Source organism: Rhipicephalus microplus, unplaced genomic scaffold, assembly GCF_043290135.1.
Source record: "Rhipicephalus microplus isolate Deutch F79 unplaced genomic scaffold, USDA_Rmic scaffold_15, whole genome shotgun sequence".
NCBI classification, from domain to species: Eukaryota; Metazoa; Arthropoda; class Arachnida; order Ixodida; family Ixodidae; genus Rhipicephalus; species Rhipicephalus microplus.
This window is the reverse complement of record NW_027464588.1, coordinates 812501-832518: the sequence shown is the minus strand read 5'-3', so window position 1 is coordinate 832518 and position 20018 is coordinate 812501. Positions and strand designations below refer to the sequence as shown.

The window sequence follows — 20018 nt, the reverse complement described above, 5'->3', positions numbered from 1 at the left end:
GACGCAGGACAAAACAAACGGAACAGGCGGATCTTCGACACACAAAAGAGCACGACGAAAGCTCGTGGTGGGAAAGGGGAGGGGGTGGTAGAACATGGAAGAGAATGAAAAAGTCACCTTCTCGATATTTGTTTTCATGCACATTGGAGCGCAGTTTGGGGCACCTTTCTACCCTCGAAAGCAAGTGGATGCCAGGTGGTACTGCGAATCACAGTCCCTGTCGCATTGGGGAATGATACTCTATTCACAACCGCTGCAGCATGTATGCGAACGTCAACAGCAGCGCCGGCAGGCAAGACGGAGAAGCAAGAGTTACCTTAGTGTAAAATCTGCTTCTCAGGGGCACGCCAAAGAATTGCCTAAAGCTCACAGATGCCCGTCTGTTTGTTGGGAGAAGGACGAAATGTACGTGAATACCAACAGACATAGGGCTGTTAGTGTAGGTACGGAGACAATGTTCTTTTCCAGTGGACCATACGGAAAAGTCGATAAATTGGTTGCTCGAGTTGTTTTCCAACCTAAATGCCACTACCAGGGCACTGTGTTCTTTGGAACGATGTGTTGAGAGAAAGTGTGTGATTTAATGTAACTAACACTACTGTATTCCTGGGACTGTTCGATAACAGAACCCATTCACACGTGAACGCGAAAGGTTCATTGCGCTAATCAACATTTTCAGACTGTCTTGCGAATAAGAGTTTAACTGCCATCAGATGCCCGAATAGCATTGACGTAAATCTTGCGGACGGATATAAGGCCAAAGTACGAGCTGATCGGGGCCACCCAATGAGCGAAGAAGCAGAAAGTTTGTAGCTTTAACATTGCTAAACAACAAAATATAGCGCTAAGAATGAGTTAACGCGTGTAGTTTTAGATCTGGATATGATTAAAGAGTGGACGACATTGCAAGTCAGTTCTACGGAATGCCGCAATGTTTCCTAAGAGCAGGAGGGGTGCGCAATGTCTGCGCCATACACTTGAAGGGGGAGCACTGTTAATAACCTTTGCCGCCCCCCCCCCTTGAAGAGGAACCCTGCGCGGGCCCGTGATTAGATATAAAGAGGCTTAATACCAAATCGGATCAGTTCTCATTATTTTTATTTTTGATTAAAATATAGTAATTTAGCTAACGTACATTAGTAATCTACACTAGCTGAAGAAGAAACAAATCAAGTGTAATTAGCAAGAGCTGCCGCATTAATGGGCTGGTCACTTCTAGTCACGTTGAGAAGTTGGTGCAGGTGGCATAAAATTTAAAAGGTTCAGTTGAAAGAAAAGCAATGTAATCAACATAACTGGACAAGGTCGTAATGCCGGAACAATCTGGCAAGAAATTTGAAGGGTCAACAAATTATTTTTTGTTGACATAACTGAACTTAAAAAAGAAGTAGATGTATGATGGTACTAAGTATTTTCTGGCTACGGTGTTCCAGAATTGTGACATGCCCTTTAAATGAACTAAGTGGAGTTATAGCTATCCTTGACATGAAGGTTGTTCTTCATTCGAAAGTTGTACGATTAGACAATTGACCACCTTTCCTAAGCGATAAGTTCACGTGCTCGAAAACAACTGTGGCGCCGCATTTTAATACTCTCCTTGTCATTAAGTTAACGACATGAAAAGTTAGAGAGGGCAACATGCTTCTTAAGCTATTCATGATGTTCATGATCACACCAAAGTTTTAAAGCTGGTTAGAAATGCCAGCTATAGGAGCGGGTGCAGATAATGTTAACAGCTGCCACACAATAGGCTTAGCTGCAGGCTCTTGTGGTTTGCTGCATTTGCATCAAGACTGACTGCCTGCAACGTATACAATGATATACAAAACGCTACAATCATTTTCAGTAGCGATGTAATTATAAAGAGAAGGACATAAACTTTATTTGTCGAATCCAGACAATTCGAGTCCGGCGTTTTTTAGTGGGCCTGGGCACCCACCGCGGATGCGGTTCCGAGACCTTGTCTCGAAGCAGATTCCTCGGCACGCTGGACGTCCCAGAGTTGTGCTGTCAGGTTCGAGCTGAGCAGTGCGGCCTTCCTACGCGAGCGGAGGCTGGCGGTGGAAGAGTGAGACGAATCGGCACTGTTCGAATTGTTCATTAGGCCCTGACACTCCCACAGCATGTGACTAAGGGTGGCAACCTCGCCACATGACGTGCATCTGTTTGTAGTGTATATGTCTGGATACATGGCGCGCATGAGTCTAGGGTTTCTGCATGAATCTGTTTGTAATTGTCTCAAGTGCACCCCATGTGTTCTGTTTAGCCTTTCGACTTCGCCATACATAATACATACATACTGTTATCTCATCGGGATGGCCAGCTCTCCTACATGCACTTACTGCAGTTGCGAAGAAACCATCGCGCACATTCTGTGTGAGTGCACCTATTTCAACGTGCAAAGACAAGAACTCGCTGCAGCTCTGGATAGACTAGACAATCGGCCTTTGTCGGAACAAAGGATTCTGGGTCATTGGCCGAGCCCATCCTCAGCCCAGAAGGCTTTGAAAGCTTTGCTGCGCTTTTTGCGGACAACTGGCCTCAGAGACAGACTTTAGTGTCTTATACTCTTTGATGTTGCCTTTCCACTGTCGCATTTTTTTTGTAATTTCTTTCTCTCTTCGCAACATTTCTTTTTAACATCTTTCATTCCCCTCACCCCTTTCCCCAGCACAGGGTAGCCAGCCGGTCTAAGAACTGGCTTACCTCCCCGTCTTTCCGCTTAAACTTTCTTCCTCTTTTCGACTTCGATAACCGAAGGCACCTGTTATGGATCCCGGCGCACACTGGACTGAGCACCCTCAACGAAGCGGCTAACCGCGTTGCTCGATTTATAACGAGAAATCGCGAATGTTTTCAGTTCCACTGGTGCCTCCAAGGCCCTCTATTAGATTGTGAACAGAAATACTATGAGCTCGTTCATAAGGAACCTCCAGTAAGCGAAGCAAGTAATCTGGGGCTTTCGTAAATTGTAAAGTTATTCTTGCGGCCAGGAGTACGGAAGTATCAATTATACTGGCAAGTGAAATTTCTGCCCATATGCAGGAAAGAAAGAAACTGTAGGCGAGCCAAAGAATAAGAAGCAAGAAATATTCTTGATGATGATGATGGTGGTTATGATGATGATGACGATATGTGAGGTTGAACGTCCCAAAACCACCATAAGATTATGAAAAGCGCCGTAGTGGAGGACACCGAAAATTTTGACCACCTGGGGTTTTTTAACGTCCACCCAAATCTGAGCATACGGGCCTACAGAATTTTCGCCTCCATCAAAAATGCAGTCACCACAGCCAGAATTCGATCCCGCGACCTGCGGGTCAGCAGCCGAGTACCTTAGCCACTAGACCACCGTGGCGGGGCCAAGAAATATTCTTGGCCAACTTACGGTGATCGTTCTCAGACATTGACGGAGGACAACTACATTTGTGATAGCAACATGTTCCCGACGATGTGTTTGTGACAGATTTAAGCGGTCTAATTTGTGGCGGCTTGATTAACTTCGGTTCTGTCACAACTATTATCATTTAGAGGTCGCAGAATGAAACCTTGAACATCCAAAACCACGAGGGCTGGTGTCGCACATGCCTACTGTATACAGCATCAGCTGCGCTCACCGAACATATTGGTCGAACCGGGTCTGGTTGGTCTCCATAGTGCGAATGAGTGCGTCCCAGTCCTCGTACCCTGCATGATCCAGGCCTAAATCGTCGGTACTGTACTCTAGTCTCCACTGAGGCTCTCCGCCATCTTGGTTTGCTTCGGTCAAGTTCATGAAGTACGTCTCGTGTCTCGTCACGAGCTGTAGGAAACAAAAATGTGACAAGTGTATCAGAGACTTAGCTAAGTGGTGCAATCACCACTGTGCGGTGGGGGGTATGCATCTTTTTAACAACTCTTCGAAACCCACGAGCTTGTGGGATGTCTCGAGATGTGCTGTTTAAATAACTTTGTCATTTATCAGTGTGCATCGCGAAGATATAACACTGGCTCAACAGTAACAGTCTCAACGAAACTTCTCGTTCTCTCACTCACTCACTCTCTCTCTCTCGCTATATATATATATATATATATATATATATATATATATATATATATATATATATATATATATATATATATATATATATATATATAGCGAGAGAGAGTGAGTGAGTGAGTGAGAGCCAGAAAAGTGGGTGAAAAAATAACCAGCCATGAGTAGGAATCGAACCTACGACCTTCGAATAACGCGTTCGATGCTCTAGGTTTGATTCCTGCTCACGGCTGGTTATTCACCCACTTTTCTTATTATTTACATTCCATTGGTTCTAATAACTTCCCCTATACATTCCTTGGCATTACTGTCTGTTGGATCTCTTTATATATATATATATATATATATATATATATATATATATATATATATATATATTATGAAGTCTTGGTAGTCTGGGTTGCGACAGCGTTTAAATGAGGAAAGACCTCGCAAAACGAACGGGCAGAGCCAGTACACAGACGATGACGATGATGATGAACCAGAGTGGCAATGAGGACAAAGAGACAAGCGGATGATGGTGATTGTGATCATGCAGGGATGAGGACGATGCAAGTAACAAATGCCCACACTAATTCCCCCCACTTGGAAGCGGACACCCTGGCCGCCGTAAGTCAAAGTGACGGGGAACGTCGCGTGAAAGGTTTCATGCGACAAACGTGGACAATCTCTGTGCTGCGGTAGCGGCGGTCTGTTGGGGCGACGAGTGGTGTCACACGATAATTAACCGGCGAAGTCTGTTCTAAAACAATGTATGGCCCGATGAAGCGTGGTTGGAATTTGTCACAGAGACCAGGAGTGCGAATAGGTGTCAAAAGCAGCACCTCGTCACCAGGTTGGAAAGACACAACGCGGTGGGATTCGTCAAAGGTGATCTTTCGCTCGTGCTGTCTCGCTTCAGTATTGATGCGAGCCTGATGGCGGGACTGAGCCAGGCGGGAAATGTATTCTTCGCTAGAAGACTGACACGAATTCCCATGGCTGCTAAAGAAGGAGACGTCGAGAAAGGTAGTCGGGGTGCGTCCGTACACGAGGTAAAACGGTGAGTAGCAAGTTGTTCGCTGAACGGCGGTGTTGTAAGCGAATGTCAGGAATGGTAAACGAGTATCCCAGTTTTTGTGGTCGGGTTGGACGTAAACGGCTATCATGTCTGCAAGGGTTCGGTGAAATCTTTCTGTGAGACCATTTGTCTGATGGTGGTAGCTTGAAGCTGTCTTGTGAGTAGTTCCAGAAGCGCGGAGTACTTCATTTACCATTTGTGACAGGAACACTTTGCCGCGATCACTAAGCAGTACACGAGGAGCCCCATGACGCAGTATTATTGCGTGAAGAATAAAGTCTGCAACTTCCACAGCTGAGCCTGTAATAACAGAGGAAGTCTCAGCGTATCGTGTCAGGTGGTCCACGGCAGTCACTATCCATCGTTTGCCAGCAGATGTGAAGGGGGGAGGCCCGTAAAGGTCAACACCCACAACCTCGAAAGGCATTGACGGGCACGGAAGTGGCTGTAGAGGTCCAGGTAGCACAGGCAACTTTTCCATTTCAGACCGCGCAGCACGGTATCTATCATGCGCTCAAAAGTCGCGGGTGCGTTGCAGAGCCCGAAAGGCATCACGTTGAATTCATATAGCCCGTCGGGGGTTGCAAACGCCGTTTTATGCTTATCGTCTTCATGCATGGGAATCTGCCAGTACCCAGAACGCAAGTCGATGCTTGAAAAGAATTCCGCGCCTTGTAGGGAATCAAGGGCGTCGTCAATGCGTGGCATAGGGTACACGTCCTCGCGTGTGATCTTATTGAGCGCCCGGTAGTCCACGCAAAAACGCACAGAGCCATCCTTTTTGCGGACCAAGACAATGGGAGACGACCAAGGGCTAGATGAAGGACGGATGACTTCCCGTTTAAGCATGTCCGCAACGTTTTCTTCTATAATTTTTCTTTCACTTAGAGACACGCGGTAGGGTCGGCGGTGTACGATAGATGTCCCAACAGTTTGAATTCGATGTGCTGTAGTATTAGTGCGGCCCAGCTTAGACGAGCAAATGTCGAAAGAATTTGCATGTTTCTGTAACAATGCGAGCAGCTGCTGCCTCTGTGAATAAGTCAATTCGCTGCTGATAGCGGTGGTAAAGGCGGAGGAAGAAACATGCTCACCGAGGCAAGGTTCTTTGGATGCGATGGCCTGAAGTGGCGTGACAAATACAGGCTCGAAGTCAGCAACATGGGCCACAGTAGTGCCCTGTGGCAGTAAGATCTTCTCCGGTGTAGAGTTGACAGCGGTGACAAGTGCCGAGCCATTGCAAAAACGAACGACACCGGACGAAAGAACTATACCTTTGCGAACGCAAAGTGGTGACGGTGAGACCAATACATCCCCGTGATAGATGTCGTTGGACGTAATGCTGACAATTTGCTCTTGTAGTGGCGGTAGTTCGATGTATTTCGCAGCGACCAGACGAAGTGGCTTCTGATTGTCGTCGTCAAGCATGTAGTCCGTGTCAGCGAGGTGAACGACGCGTTGTCCACAAGAAATCGCCGCGGAAGCAGATGATAGAAAATCCCACCCTAAAATTAGTTGGTGAGAGCAGCGGGACAGGACAGCAAACTGGACATGATGGCGGATGCCGTCGATGAAAACACGCACAGTACAAAACGCGGAAGGGCGAATGACGTTCCCCTGGGCAGCAACTAATGTGGGGCCATCGTAAGGCGTCATTACTTTCCTTAAATGTTCACACAAATCAGCACGTATCACAGACAATGTCGCACCTGTGTCCACCAAAGCATCGACTCGCACTCCTTCCACTTCCACAGAAACCATGTTACACGGGCCCGATGGAGGAATTTCAGTTCTGATTCCGAATGCAGTTTTTCCTCCACAAACTGCATCACTTAGTTTTCCGAATGAATTTCAGAGGTGAATGAGGCGGGCCGAAGTGGAGAAGTGGAACGGCGGAAGGGCGAAGGCGAGCGGCGTCTCGTGTTTCGGCTGTTTCGTGGTGCAGTCGATGCAGAAGGAGATGGAGAACGGTGCGGGGGAGACGAATAACGCCGACCTTGATAAGACGCCCCGGCGTACAAATCCCGTTCACGCACGTCGTTCCGACGCTCATCTTGCTGGCGCTTTCGGCAGAAACGAGATATGTGGCCGCGATAGCCACAGTAGTAACAAACAGGGCGAGACGAGCGCCACGGTGGGGAATAGAAGACATTCGGGGCACCTGTAGATAGCGCGGTCAGGTGGGCCGGAGGGTCAGGGGGTACGGAATGGTAGTTGACCGGGGGAGCGGCAGCAACTGACGCGTAGGATGGACGCGGCAATGTCGCGTGGGCGTCGCTGGGAGGCACGGCAGCAACTTCAGGGTACGTGGGTATGGGGCGTGAAGCATGTGGCTGTACGGGCGCATCGCCGGTCAGCGTTGTAAGTTCCTCCCTGATGATGTCACGTAAGGGCATTCCCGAAGGCTGTGTAGGTCGTGGTGTAGGAGGTGTGAAGCCCATGTACCGCAATTCTTCGCGTATAATGTCCCGGATGAGGTCGCGCAGGTGGCCATCTGACGTGGAGTGGTGGTCGCCAATGTCTGGTTGGAGGCGAACGGAGTCCAGCGCATCAAGGCGCTGGCATGTCGTCACGACATCAGCGATGGTAGCTGGGTTTTGCACAGCGAGTGCATTAAAGGCAACAGGCCCAATGCCTTTCAATATGTGGCGCACTTTGTCCGATTCCGGCATGGATTGATTGACACGCCGGCACAGTGCGAGGACATCCTCGATGTATGAAGTGTACGATTCACCAGGTTGTTGTCAGCGAGTATCAAGTGTCCTCTTCGCGACGGCGGATCGAATGTCCGGGGTGCCAAAAACGTGTCGCAGCTGCTGCTGGAAGGTAGCCCAGTCGGGTAAGTCAATGACGTGGTTAAAATACCATGTCTTTGCGACTCCGGTCAGATAAAATGGGACGTAACGCAGTTTGGCGGCCTCGTCCCACCGATTAGCGACACTTACGCGGTCGTAGTCGTCGAGCCAGTCTTCTACGTCTTCTCCACGACGACCAGCGAAGAGCGGGGTTCCCGCTGATGTCCGTGTATGTAAGTAGGAGGGGCAGCTTGCGTCGGTGCGTGGTTGATGACATGAGCGCCGGTAGGCTCGGTCTGGGACATGCTGCCTGACAGTGGGCGCAATCGTCGGCCTGAACGAAGCTCCAGCGGGTAGAGCGGGCTGCGGGAGGTAAGAGGACCGAAAATCCACCTCCACCACGTATGATGTCTTGGTAGTCTGGGTTGCGACAGCGTTTAATTGAAGAAAGACCTCGCAAAACGAACGGGCAGAGCCAGTACACAGACGATGACGATGATGATGAACCAGAGTGGCAATGAGGACAAAGAGACAAGCGGATGATGGTGATTGTGATCATGCAGGGATGAGGACGATGCAAGTAACAAATGCCCACAATATATATATATATATATATATATATATATATATATATATATATATATATATATATATATATATATATATATATATATATATATATATATATATATATATATATATATATATATATATTAAAGTAAGGTGTTTGGAAGCAGCACTTATTTATCAGACAAAATAGCAGCCTCTTGAACTGGCGCCGTAATGGCGGATCCAGCCTAAACGCCGAGAGAGCGAAACGTCATCCTCTTTTCGTCCTGGCAAGTACCCGCTGCCTTCTCGAGTAGCATTCATCTTCTTCACTACAATATATATATTAGTTGAGCCGAACCACATGGTGTTTTATTTTGACGATTCGTCCCGTACAGTTTCGCTGTAGCCTCTTGCTGGATGAGCTTTCCTCCCATTAAACATACACTTTATATAATTTTTGCTTTTCGCATAGAGGATATATATATATATATATCCCTATCCTCTATGCAAAAAGTTAATGTTTAACAGAAGGAAAGCTCGTCCTGCCAGAGGCTACAGTGAAACTCTATATACGGAACGAATGTGATTTTCTCCAGAGGAACAAGAAGGATATTCACGTTTATAGCATTCTCCTCCAGTGTGGCGTTAAGATATTCAGTTACTACACAAAACACGTCATTCGAAATTTCATCAAAGAAAAAAAAAATGCCAGGTGTGCGCGGGAAGCGCAGCACAGTCACAGCGAAAGAAGAAAAAGTGGCCCTCCAGAGCCTTTTTCAAACAGTATTTGGGTAACTGCTACAAGAACGCTTGCTGGGTACCCACTATGCCATATATAATCATAACTTTTGTGTAGTGGGCCGGCATTTATTATGATATCCTTCGTCATTCTTCGGAAAATCCGAAACGCACTTGCAAGAAATTTAGTGAAGATTTTTATGCAGTGGCTGACGGTGATGAACGTTTATGCCTGAAGTGGGTATGCGCCCCAGTTGTAGGTAATCAAGAACAAGCTTTTGTAATGGGTTGCAACATTGGATGACATACTCGTTACGCAATTCACATTTAGTGACGCCTTGTTCTTTCTTTGTTATACCAAAATGCTTTATTGCTCATACTACATAACGGAGTTTCTTTCCCGACATCAAGCCTGCCTAAGGCATGTTTGCAACGAACTTCCAAGCACCGGCGTACTTCTGCAGCATAGCTCTGGGCTGACACGCGGGAAACTGGAGTTCTAAACCCACTGTGTCGTTTTTAATATCTTTATTTCGTGTGATACTGGTTAGGGACACTGGCTATGACGGAGAACTACGACGCCGCAAGCGACCCTTGTGAGCTAATGAGAGCTTTCACTGTAAAACCTTGGAGGCTGCCTAAACTTCACATTCAAAGGGGCCATAACGTTGTCAGAAGTAGAGCGTCGATTATATTTTTCAGTGCAAAACAGGCCACAGCTGTCGTCGGCTGTGGGTCCCGCCCACCGCTGGCGACCGCACTTCTGCCATGGCGCCTACATGTGACGTTACGTACACAAGGAGTGGTGCTGTCATCTGCTACCACGGTTTCAGCCACCGCAAATCGTTCAGTTTCAGTGCTAAGCAGGAGAAAGCGCCAATGTATCGATTTCACGTGCAGCCAATGGCGGAACAATATTATTTGCCGGAATGAAGACAATCGCACAGCCATGGCCTCCGAGATTGAGCGCGCGTGGTGGGTTTCTTCAACGTAGGCCGCGCGCCCGAAATCTCGGAGGTCATGGCACAGCTAGCTGTTAATTACGTCAAGCCTCGTGAGTGCGCCACTGTTGCCCGACACTCAGGCCTATCGCGTGTCTGTAAAAGTGTAATAGCAAAAAAAAAAGCGCCACCAAATGTTCTAAAATTTCGCCATCTTATTTGTGAACAATCAAGGATTTCACCCGCATTACACAGATTATGATCGAAAACTTGGTGTCATGGCTCATTTAGGAGCGGAACGAGATAGCGTAGACCAGCTCCACTAGTCAAGTCTTTTCATTCCCTTTCCATACTTCGCTTCACGGTCAGCCCCTAAACAAGCGATGTGCAAAATAACGCCTATGTGCGTGAGGCAGGCCGCTCTAAACGCTCCCATAGGGTGCTCATACTGTTGCGAAGAGCGCACTACGCCTTCACTCGTCATATGAAGAAGTGAAGAAGTGCCCAAAGTGTCCACTATAAACGTCTGTGGGCAACAAACACTTGTTGATGCTATGACTGATGATGACGAGTAATTATATATGAGCGTTTCGTAGGGGTGGGCCTTCGAACCACGCAATCAGTGTGCAATCTATAGTGGGGATTCGCATTTGGGTATGTGCCCTTTTCACACTTGGGAAAAAAAAAGAAATGTGCCTCCAAGGAACATGAATGCTTGAAAAAACTCGTGCAACTTTATTCATCCTCGTTAATAAATTAAACACACTATCAGTGCGTTATCGACCGTTCTGTAGCTCGCCAGAAAATCAGAGAATTCAGACTCAAAAACGTTTTGTGGTAGAAGCCCATGGAGTGTCAGAATACTTTAGAATGTCCATTAAAATGTTTGTTCAGCAAATATCAGTGATGGTGAAGAAATTTCGTGATTATTCTTTAGAGACCCTTGTAGCGTACAGCATCAGCGCACGAAAACCTTCGGTGGTTGAAATTATACGGAGCTTTTAACCATGCCGTTTCAATTGCGCAAATTTTATAACACAAGTACACAAACCATTATTGCTGTGTAATTTACAATGTTCCAAACCCGCGGCTTGTATGCGAACATTTTATAGATGTTTGATTACGATGTTCCAAACTCGCATGAAAGCATTTTAAATGAAAATCTGTCAGAAATAAAATAAAACGAAAATATTGCCTCAAGAAAGTAACAAACGAATACATGATGTATTCTTACTTCCTGTGTCATTGCCGTTACCATGTTTTTATGTGCGGTTGAGCGGTCACCTTGGAATCCGAGTCGACGTCGTACATCCGGTAAGCGGGGTTCAGAAAGGAGTATGTGGTGACGCTGGGAGCGACGAAAGCGAGTCCGAAAGGCCGTGATCGTTTGGCGGAGGAGTAGTACACGATCGCCTCGTCGTAATGCGTGTGACCGTAGAACTGGCCAACCACTGTGTCTGAAAACCTGCGTTATGCGTACGGAATAGAAAAAAATATGTCGAAAATTCCACTTTGTGAAGGCGAATGACCAGCGAAGATGCGTAGCACATATGCAGAGGTCGCACAAAATTTTGGCAACAGGTGCAAAAAGCCATAAGATTTTGATGCAAGGTACAGAAAGGCACAGAATTTCGATTAGAGGTACAGGGAGCCACAAATTTTTGATGAAAGCCGGAGAAAGCCATAGAAACTTGTGAAATTACGGAAAACTCAGAACATTTCTGACAAAAGATGCAGAAAGCCACAAATTTTTCATTGAAGGTACTGAAAGCCACGGAACCTTGATGAAAGGTACAAAAAGAGACAGAAATTACATGAAAGTCACAGAAAAGCATAGAATTTTGATGAAAGGTACGGAACACCACAGAATTTCTATGAAAGGTGCAAAAAGCCACAAAAGATAATGAAAGATACATAAAATTAGAGTACTTTGATAAAAGGTATAGCAGGCTACAGAACTTTGATGAAAGGTACAGGAGGTCTTAGAAATTAGATGAAATATACAAACGGCCACAGAACATTGATGAAAGGTACAGGAGGCCACAGAACTTCGATGAAAGATACAGGAGGCCACAGAACTTGGATGAAAGGTGCATGAGGCCACATAACTTCGATTAAAAGGTACAGTAGGCCACATAACTTTGACGAAATTTACAGGAGACCATAGAACCTTGATGAAAGGTACAGGAAGCCACAAAACTTCGATTATAGGTACTGGAGGCCACAGCACATTGATGAAAGGACCAAAAAGCCAGAACTTTGATGAAAAGCACAGAAAGCCACAAAATTTTTATGATTGGCATAGAAAGCCCCAGAATTTAAAATTGATGCTTAGAGAGCCGAATAATGCCGGTGAAATTTACAGAGAGCACCGAATCTTGATGGAAGGTAGAGAGAGCCCCATAATTTTGATAAAAAGTGCAGAAAGCCACAGAATTCTGGTGGAAGTTACAGTAAGCTACAAAATTTTGATAAAATTAACAGAAAGGTACATAATGTTGATGAAGGTGCAAAAGGCACAAATCCGAAAAATGTAGCTGATATGCTTTAAAACATGCCCACTTGGATCTGGATGGGCCAGTAGTGCAACGCGCAGGATATGCACACTTCGGTTTATTTAGTTATCTATTGTTTATAATTGATGTCATAGTTTAGAGTTCGATGAAAAAACAGTTGTGTGTATCAATATCGTACGTGTATAGATGCATTTATTTGCTAATTGCTTAATTAGTTTTTTACATTGTATTGTAATGTAAAAGTCGTGTGCATTGAGGTTTGTCACATTTCTGTGGTATATACCTGCTAGGGGTTTTCTGTGGAGTTTATTATGGCCTTGTTATACAAGGTACGTTACCTAACTCTAGCCAGAGTTAAAAAATATACGGACCCATACGGCGCAACCAACTCTATGCTGCTGATTGTTGCATGGAGTGAATTACGCTATTTTATTTGGTCTGTTTAATTGCTTAGTTAGGCTAGAATAATTATTTTAGTTCTCGAAGCAACGTAGCAAGGTGTAAAAGTTCATTTCAAAAGTAGCACACTGGTCTGCTAAACAGGCGATTAGACAGTTTCTATCGTTCTATTAAAGTATTAGTTTTTTTCGGCTTTGTGCCGACACCTGTGAAATGTTCATTTGCGCACCCTGATTTTAGCGCCCATTTACGTTCAGCCTGTGAAATTTTAGACGCTGTAAGTCGCTGTTTCCGAAATCTTAATTTAGCCTGAATGTCAAAATCGGTTGTCAAGGATGCTTGCCGGAATATTACGTCGTCATCGGTGACATATTCACTGGGGATGCCGCCCAACCAGCCCTTAAGGGAAAACATTTCCAACGGCCTTATCATAAACAAATGCCTTCGTTTTTGTGTCTTATTTTGCTTGCAATTTATTCACATATAAACAATTTGCTAGTGGATTAGCGATATTTATAACGTGAGGGACATTGTCTCATTTTATTTGTGTCATGTGCCTTCAAGTCCCATCAATTCGGAATATGTATTTTGTATATTTCTGGCCACTTGTGATTCGCAACAAGCGCATGCATATGCCGTGCACCGGGTTATGCACATCTGTCCAAACAGCCTTTAAGTTACGAACTTGAAATCAAAGAAAACAAAATTTGTATGCCATCACCTTTCGACGATTTTGTGAAACATGGCGCTCCAAGTTTCAAGGCAGTCAGATAAGCCAGGCGGTATGTGCCCGATCAAGTGAACCTAGAAGGTTGACAAAGCGAAGTGAGTGATTCTGCTGTTCGTATAGAATAAATAGTTCAGCCGGTATTCCCTTGACTGCTGTGGCAAATGTTTATACCGGGTGCTTTAGTGGCTACTTTACATATATTCGTACACAGCTTTGTAAGTTCGCGGCACTTCTTCCTAAATGGCGGACGCACACAAGTCTGCACCAATGAGGGCACACCACAGACAGACGTCATGAGGTGAATGGCAGGTGGCGCCGCCTTCGGAGAACATTTGCAGAGTGCATGCGCGGGACTGTGTGTTCAGTCACGGAGGGGATCGGCCACCGTGTTTCGTTCAATCCGCGTGAGGCTCCCCCGGACTTCTTAGTATCTTAGTGCAGTTCATTTGAATAGTTCTTGAAGGATATCAAATGTTTTCGACACTGAACGTTCACGTACACAAGCACACAGAGTGTGGCAATCATGAGCACAAACATCCTGGTCGTGCGAACGATTCTTCAAATTTTCTTTCCTGAGTGATATTGCATCGATGCGTGTTGTTCTGCCATTCTTTGGTACCACATTTCCCGAGAACACAGCACACGCCACCAACATTGCCACAGTAATTACCGCATGTATTTTACGCACATTTCAGCGGAAATCTTTAAGACGCTATAAATAATACGTAATGGATGACCAAGATTTCCAGCTGGTCGTACAAGATGTCTTGTGTGTAGTGCCTTTTATGTAGTGTCTTCGGGCCTTAAAGGTATGCTTATTAAATAAATAAATAAATAAATAAATAAATAAATAAATAAATAAAGCAACGTTACCCTTACGGGCTGTCCTTAAAGATGTTATGCACAAGCTCTCGTGCTCGGTGGAAAAACACGTATGGATGAAAACAGACACTGATGAGAGCTGCTCAGGCAAATCTTGCAGTCGTGCGTGGCAGGGAGCGCTTCAGAAGCATAACGTGAAGTGGCCGCTTTCTCGAGTGCGCTCTCTTCTCGCAGAGGCCCGTCCACATATTTTTTCAGCGTGCGAGCCGCCATGTCGCTATAAGGCATCTTCGTCGTCAGCCTGACTACGCCCACTGCAGGGAAAAGGCCTCTCCTATGTTCCGTCAGTCAACTCGGTCCTGTGCTTGCTGCGGCCATTTCATACCCACAAACTTTCTAATCTCATCTGCCCACCTAACTCTCTGTCTACCCATCACCCGCTTGCCTTCTCTGGAAATCTAGTCAATTACCCTTAATTTCTATTGTTCGCTTCATTGTCTTTCATTTAAGTAGAACCCTTTTCATAAACGTCCATGTTTCGACTCCATAGGTAAGTACCAGTAAGATGCAGCTGTTACATATCTTCCTCTTCTGTTGAGCAGGCCACAGATTATGTCGAACCGGCTACAGTATAGGCAGTTTTAGGCAAGGTTTTTAAACCACTGGTTAATAATTGGACGCAGGTGGGAATGCTAAAGCTGGCAGATTAGAATCGGCGGTACCAATATGTCTTTTATATAACCACGCACGCAAGTTACGCCAACAAACAATGCACGAACCACGCAAAGGAGTACACAAACCTTGTCAAGAAACACAAACCTTGTCGCCAACGCGTTCGGCATCAAGTAGTTGGTCCACCAACCAGTGCAGCTGGTTTCCAGGGTCGGTAGAATTCACAAAAAGCCAGCTGTGGATGGTTGATATTGATATGTGTAGTTTAACGTCCCAAAATTAGAAGCTGTGGATGGGCCATGATGCGGCCATGGACCAGTCATCAACAGAAAAGTGATGCAGATGCTTGAAACGTTTGCATAACTACACCAAAGTATAACCTCAAGTAGAACAGATACATCTCTCATAATATGCATTTGTTTTACTTCTAATTCATCTACGAGTATAGGGTCGACATTGCTATATCGGGGTTACCAGTTGTTTCAATGAGTGTACAAGTAGCTTAATCTTGTAGTGACAAGTGCCAGGTCACTCGTTCTAGTGTCGTTCCTGCATCATAGAAATGTCGGACTGACTAAACAAAGGATTTAGAAATGCCGCATTTTCATGTGTTTCTAGCACCATCAGGGGCAGTTTCTAGCACTCTCGCTAAGTGTTTCATATCGGCTTTGCGTCATGGGGCTCGATTATTATACTGCATGGAAAACTTTCATGAAGAGGAGTTTCAAAGCCGTACAACCTTCACCTTACAACCACTTTCTAGTTGATTTGAACTATGTTACCCGCTACCCAATCCTTCAGCCTAGTTTTTTGGCGTTGCTTAATCAGTTGCGTCGCAAGAGCAAATTATTTTCCTTAGCTTGGCAGGACGAGAACGCCTGTTAGTGCACAGTTTGCATATAGCATTCGACACTGCAGTGGTTTACTTAAAGGAATACATTATTTCAGGATGTACTTACAAGTTGAAAATGTAGCAGTAGTTTGTGTTGAGCGATATCACTCGTAGGCCCTTCGTTGGCTTCGTGACGTAGTATCCTACACTGGTATAGAAGTGAAGAGATCGTTTACAGCAATGGTAAGACAGCAGCGTGCGAATTGTTTCGCTGTGATAATGCAGCGTGATTTCCTAATTGAAAAAAAGAACGTTGCGAAAATATCATATGAATCTCAATAAACTAATTCCACGCATCCCCCTTTTTTATTGGAGGGTGTGTCGAATGAAAGAAATAGCCGGTGGTAGTGATCGTCCCCGTGTCTTGATTTTCACTGTGATCGTGTCTTATGTTGAATTCCAATGGCGGAGTCGGAGCAAGTTTTTCTGCTCCTTTCAGAGCAAGTGTGTTCCAATGACAGAGTGAGAGCGAGAGTCAAAAGTTCCAATGAGAGAGCCGGAGGGGATTCAGAGCGGGAGTCCCTCCGTGGAGCAGGAAAAACTGCTCCGCCGAAATCGGTGGAGTGGACCGGAACTCAGCGTGACGCATTTCCTTTAACACGTTTGCCTGCTTGGGGGCGCGGCTGGCGCGGCGCGAGTTGTGTTGATAATGGCGGACGGCATGGACGGCTCGGCTACCTCGGCAAAGCGTGCGGCAATGCTTCTGCTACTCGATAGCGACAGCAGACATCGTGGACAATAGCTTGTCACGCTTGGCGTGATATCCATTCCACACAGGTGAATAGCGCTGAACAAGCAAACGAACTATGCGGCGATGCTGGTAAACCCCGTGAGAAACAGACAGCGGAAGAGACCACGCGCAAGGTATCCTGGGTAACGCGGCAGCTTCCGCCTTTCTCCAGCAGGGTGGGTTGTGTTCCGATGGCGGATTTGGAGGATTTTCTCTACGCCAGAGTCGAGTGCTCACTCGCGAAGTCGGTCGGCTGCACCGACTCCGCCATTGGAATTCAACATTAATTTTCACACTCATTTACTATGTTAGTCCAACTAGCCTTAACTACTGTCCTTTTGAAGGATCTTTGTTTCTAGTATGCTGCTCACCGAATAATATCGAACCTTACAGTAAAGTTCACGGGTGCATTTCCGAAGAATAACACCTCGAAAAAAGAATATTCCCAACTATTAGTGAAATGGCCCAAACTCTGAGGCAGGGGGACAGAAGGTGAAACGACACAAGTACTTTCCTCGTCCTGGTGTCTATGATTGCGCTATTCCGCTCACGTTATGTGCCTACAAGTCCAGAGTGCTTCCTTAGAATGCCTTGTAGACCTCATGAAAATAGAAAATGGCCGTTGGTAGCGTTACATCAAACCAAACGGCCCCAAAAGTCATGTGTTCACAGATGGTGCTGTCCGTGCCGTCGTGATGCATTTACAGGTAACCTTAACTGGTGACGTCACTATGGCGTACCTATCACATCACCACGAGACATCGCCGCCTTGTCAAGGTAGGCCGATCCTAGATGAAGTGCAACGCCACGTGAGGTGCAGACAGCTTTTGTACCTTACGAGGGAAAAGGGGATAATTGCGATTGATGGGCAAAAGTATTAAAAAAAGATTAAGGTGGCTTTCGCCTTCTAATAAAATACGCTTGAGACCACGTAACTTTTCTGAAACCGCTGTGCTATGTTGCTCTTTTTAAGTGTACACTGCAGGTTCAGGATACGCATGCAATCAATATTTTAATAAATTAGATTATCATAATCATCATGATTACCTATTAACTCCTAAAAGCCCCCTGTTGGGGTAATAAATGACGGTGGAGCATACGTAAGAAAGGAAGGGTTTAACAACCAATAATTAAGTACAATAAGAGTAATATTTAGAAGAGAGTGAGGCTCATGAAATGCTAAAACAGTCAAAATACACAGTACAGGAACAAATATGCATTCAATGCAAAGAAAACGAAAAACCAAAAGGCGCTATGCATACGCACTGAAAACATTGGTAATACCTTTCAAAACTTGATGGAGTGACGTATACCATTACTGCAAGGTCAGATAAACTTTTCCGTTTCGCAATGACTACCATCAAAAAAATAAAAGGCATTTAAACATTTCGTAGAGCTGTGCAATTGTAGAAGGCTGAAGGTGTTCGAGAGACGGCTTGTAGCGCGGTTTGGCGTAAAAAGCGTGTCACGTAAGTGCACGTGGGAACTTACATTACAGTTTTTGTAAAAAGCATAAGAAAGCCGTGCCTCTTTATGTCCCAGAAGCCGTACATGTTCAGCCATCAGCCATACACGAGTGACAGCGTGTGTATAGAATGCACGGAAACAGAGTGAATGAAAAAGAAGCATGAAAGCGAGGCGCTAACCACTGAGCCACTCGGGATCTATCTACGGAAGCCACTCCTCTTGCGATGGAACTTCAAGACATCCACGGCGCAATCCAGGATGCTACTTCTAAGCTGCCCACAATTAAGCATATTGACGTATACACTGATTCCTTAGGAGCTATTAAGGAGCTCAATAAAATACACAAGGCGATGTAAATCTGCGAGGTGATTCATAATCTGAACCATAATACGGCTACTTGCGTACAAGTACATTGGATTCAAGGCCATGCTGCGAACCCACACAACACTGCTGCTAACCAGCAGGCACACTGCCCTCCAGACATAGACCTTCCAGCCATTTCACTTCCACTTAAGCCCCTAAACTTACTCTATATACCCGTAAAAATGTTCTCCGGCAGATTACACGTGCTCTCATTTCACCGTGTGTCTGCTCTCTCCCCCCTCACCTTACTAGGGCGGAGGAAGTTGTGTTTAGGAGGCTTCGGGCAGGGGTGGTCCTTACACCGGCCGTTACATCGTCATGGAACTGGTCACATTTTCGAGTTGGTGATACGTGTCCGTTTTGTCCCACTCCAGCAAAGCAAGCAGATACCACCTTTTATGGACATGTAAAGGGTTGCAGCCAGAACGCTCCCATCACCTCGCTTAAGTCAGCCTTCGCTACAGCGACACACCCAGTCACAACCGCTGGATACACGAAAACAGACTCTACAAGACACTACTTCACTTCATACACAACACCAATCTAACAACACAGATTTAACAAAAAAATATTATGCCTTAAAAGCAAGTCTTTTTTGCAATAAAAAAAGAAAAAGAAGCATTTGGTGTGGGTGAAGCAGCTTCCCAAAATGCTCCATTATTTTGATTTGTGGCAACGAAAATGCTGACGTAATTTCTAACTTTGCAGTTTCACATTCGCGACGGCCCAAAGAAGGGTTCGTCCACGTAATGCAGTCCATTAGAAAAAAAAAAAACGTATTGTGAAAAATGTCTGTGTATGCACTATGTAAACTAGTGTAAATCAGTAAAAAAGAATGTTGAAAACGGCCTTGGCCATGTGAATTGCAACGCAATTACGAAATCAACAAAAGAAGTGAATGTGTTGTATTTTATGTGGCTTGTGACTGGCAACACTCGCCACGAATGAAGATCTACGAGTGGATGTATCAGCACCCTTAACATGGAAACTTATTCTGTTGATATTGCATGCAGCTTTCACGGAAAAGTAAAACTGGCCCGGTGTGCCCCTTCTCTCGCTTTGCGCTGCTTTCCCGCTAACAAAGCAAGCTAATCGGCATTGCTTAATTTGTTGATTTCTTCCAAAGTGAAATTTATCTAGCTGAATTATCTTGTAGCTCACTGCTGGTCATATGCCATTCACCTAAAGGTGAGGTTAATATTTTCTCGGTGAGGACAATGGCAATTCTCTAATCGATTACAATATGCGCCACTGCACAGGGACCCCTAAAGGATTCAACAACAAGGATTTGTTTCTCATTCAAAC

At 45.4% G+C, this 20018-nt stretch overlaps 1 protein-coding gene across 4 annotated transcripts in view; it reads right to left on the bottom strand.

Annotated features, from left to right (window-relative positions):
- LOC119173736 (sphingomyelin phosphodiesterase) overlaps positions 1–20018 on the bottom strand; it is a 45911-nt gene that overhangs the window by 1300 nt on the left and 24593 nt on the right. For all 4 annotated transcript variants that reach the window (XM_075883104.1, XM_075883103.1, XM_075883106.1 and 1 more), the window contains exons 9-13: positions 16221–16301; positions 15409–15496; positions 13759–13841; positions 11407–11587; positions 3618–3802 (exon numbers count right to left, since the gene is read on the bottom strand). In XM_075883104.1, the coding sequence (XP_075739219.1) occupies positions 3618–3802; positions 11407–11587; positions 13759–13841; positions 15409–15496; positions 16221–16301 (618 nt within the window). The remainder of the gene's footprint in view (positions 1–3617; positions 3803–11406; positions 11588–13758; positions 13842–15408; positions 15497–16220; positions 16302–20018) is intronic.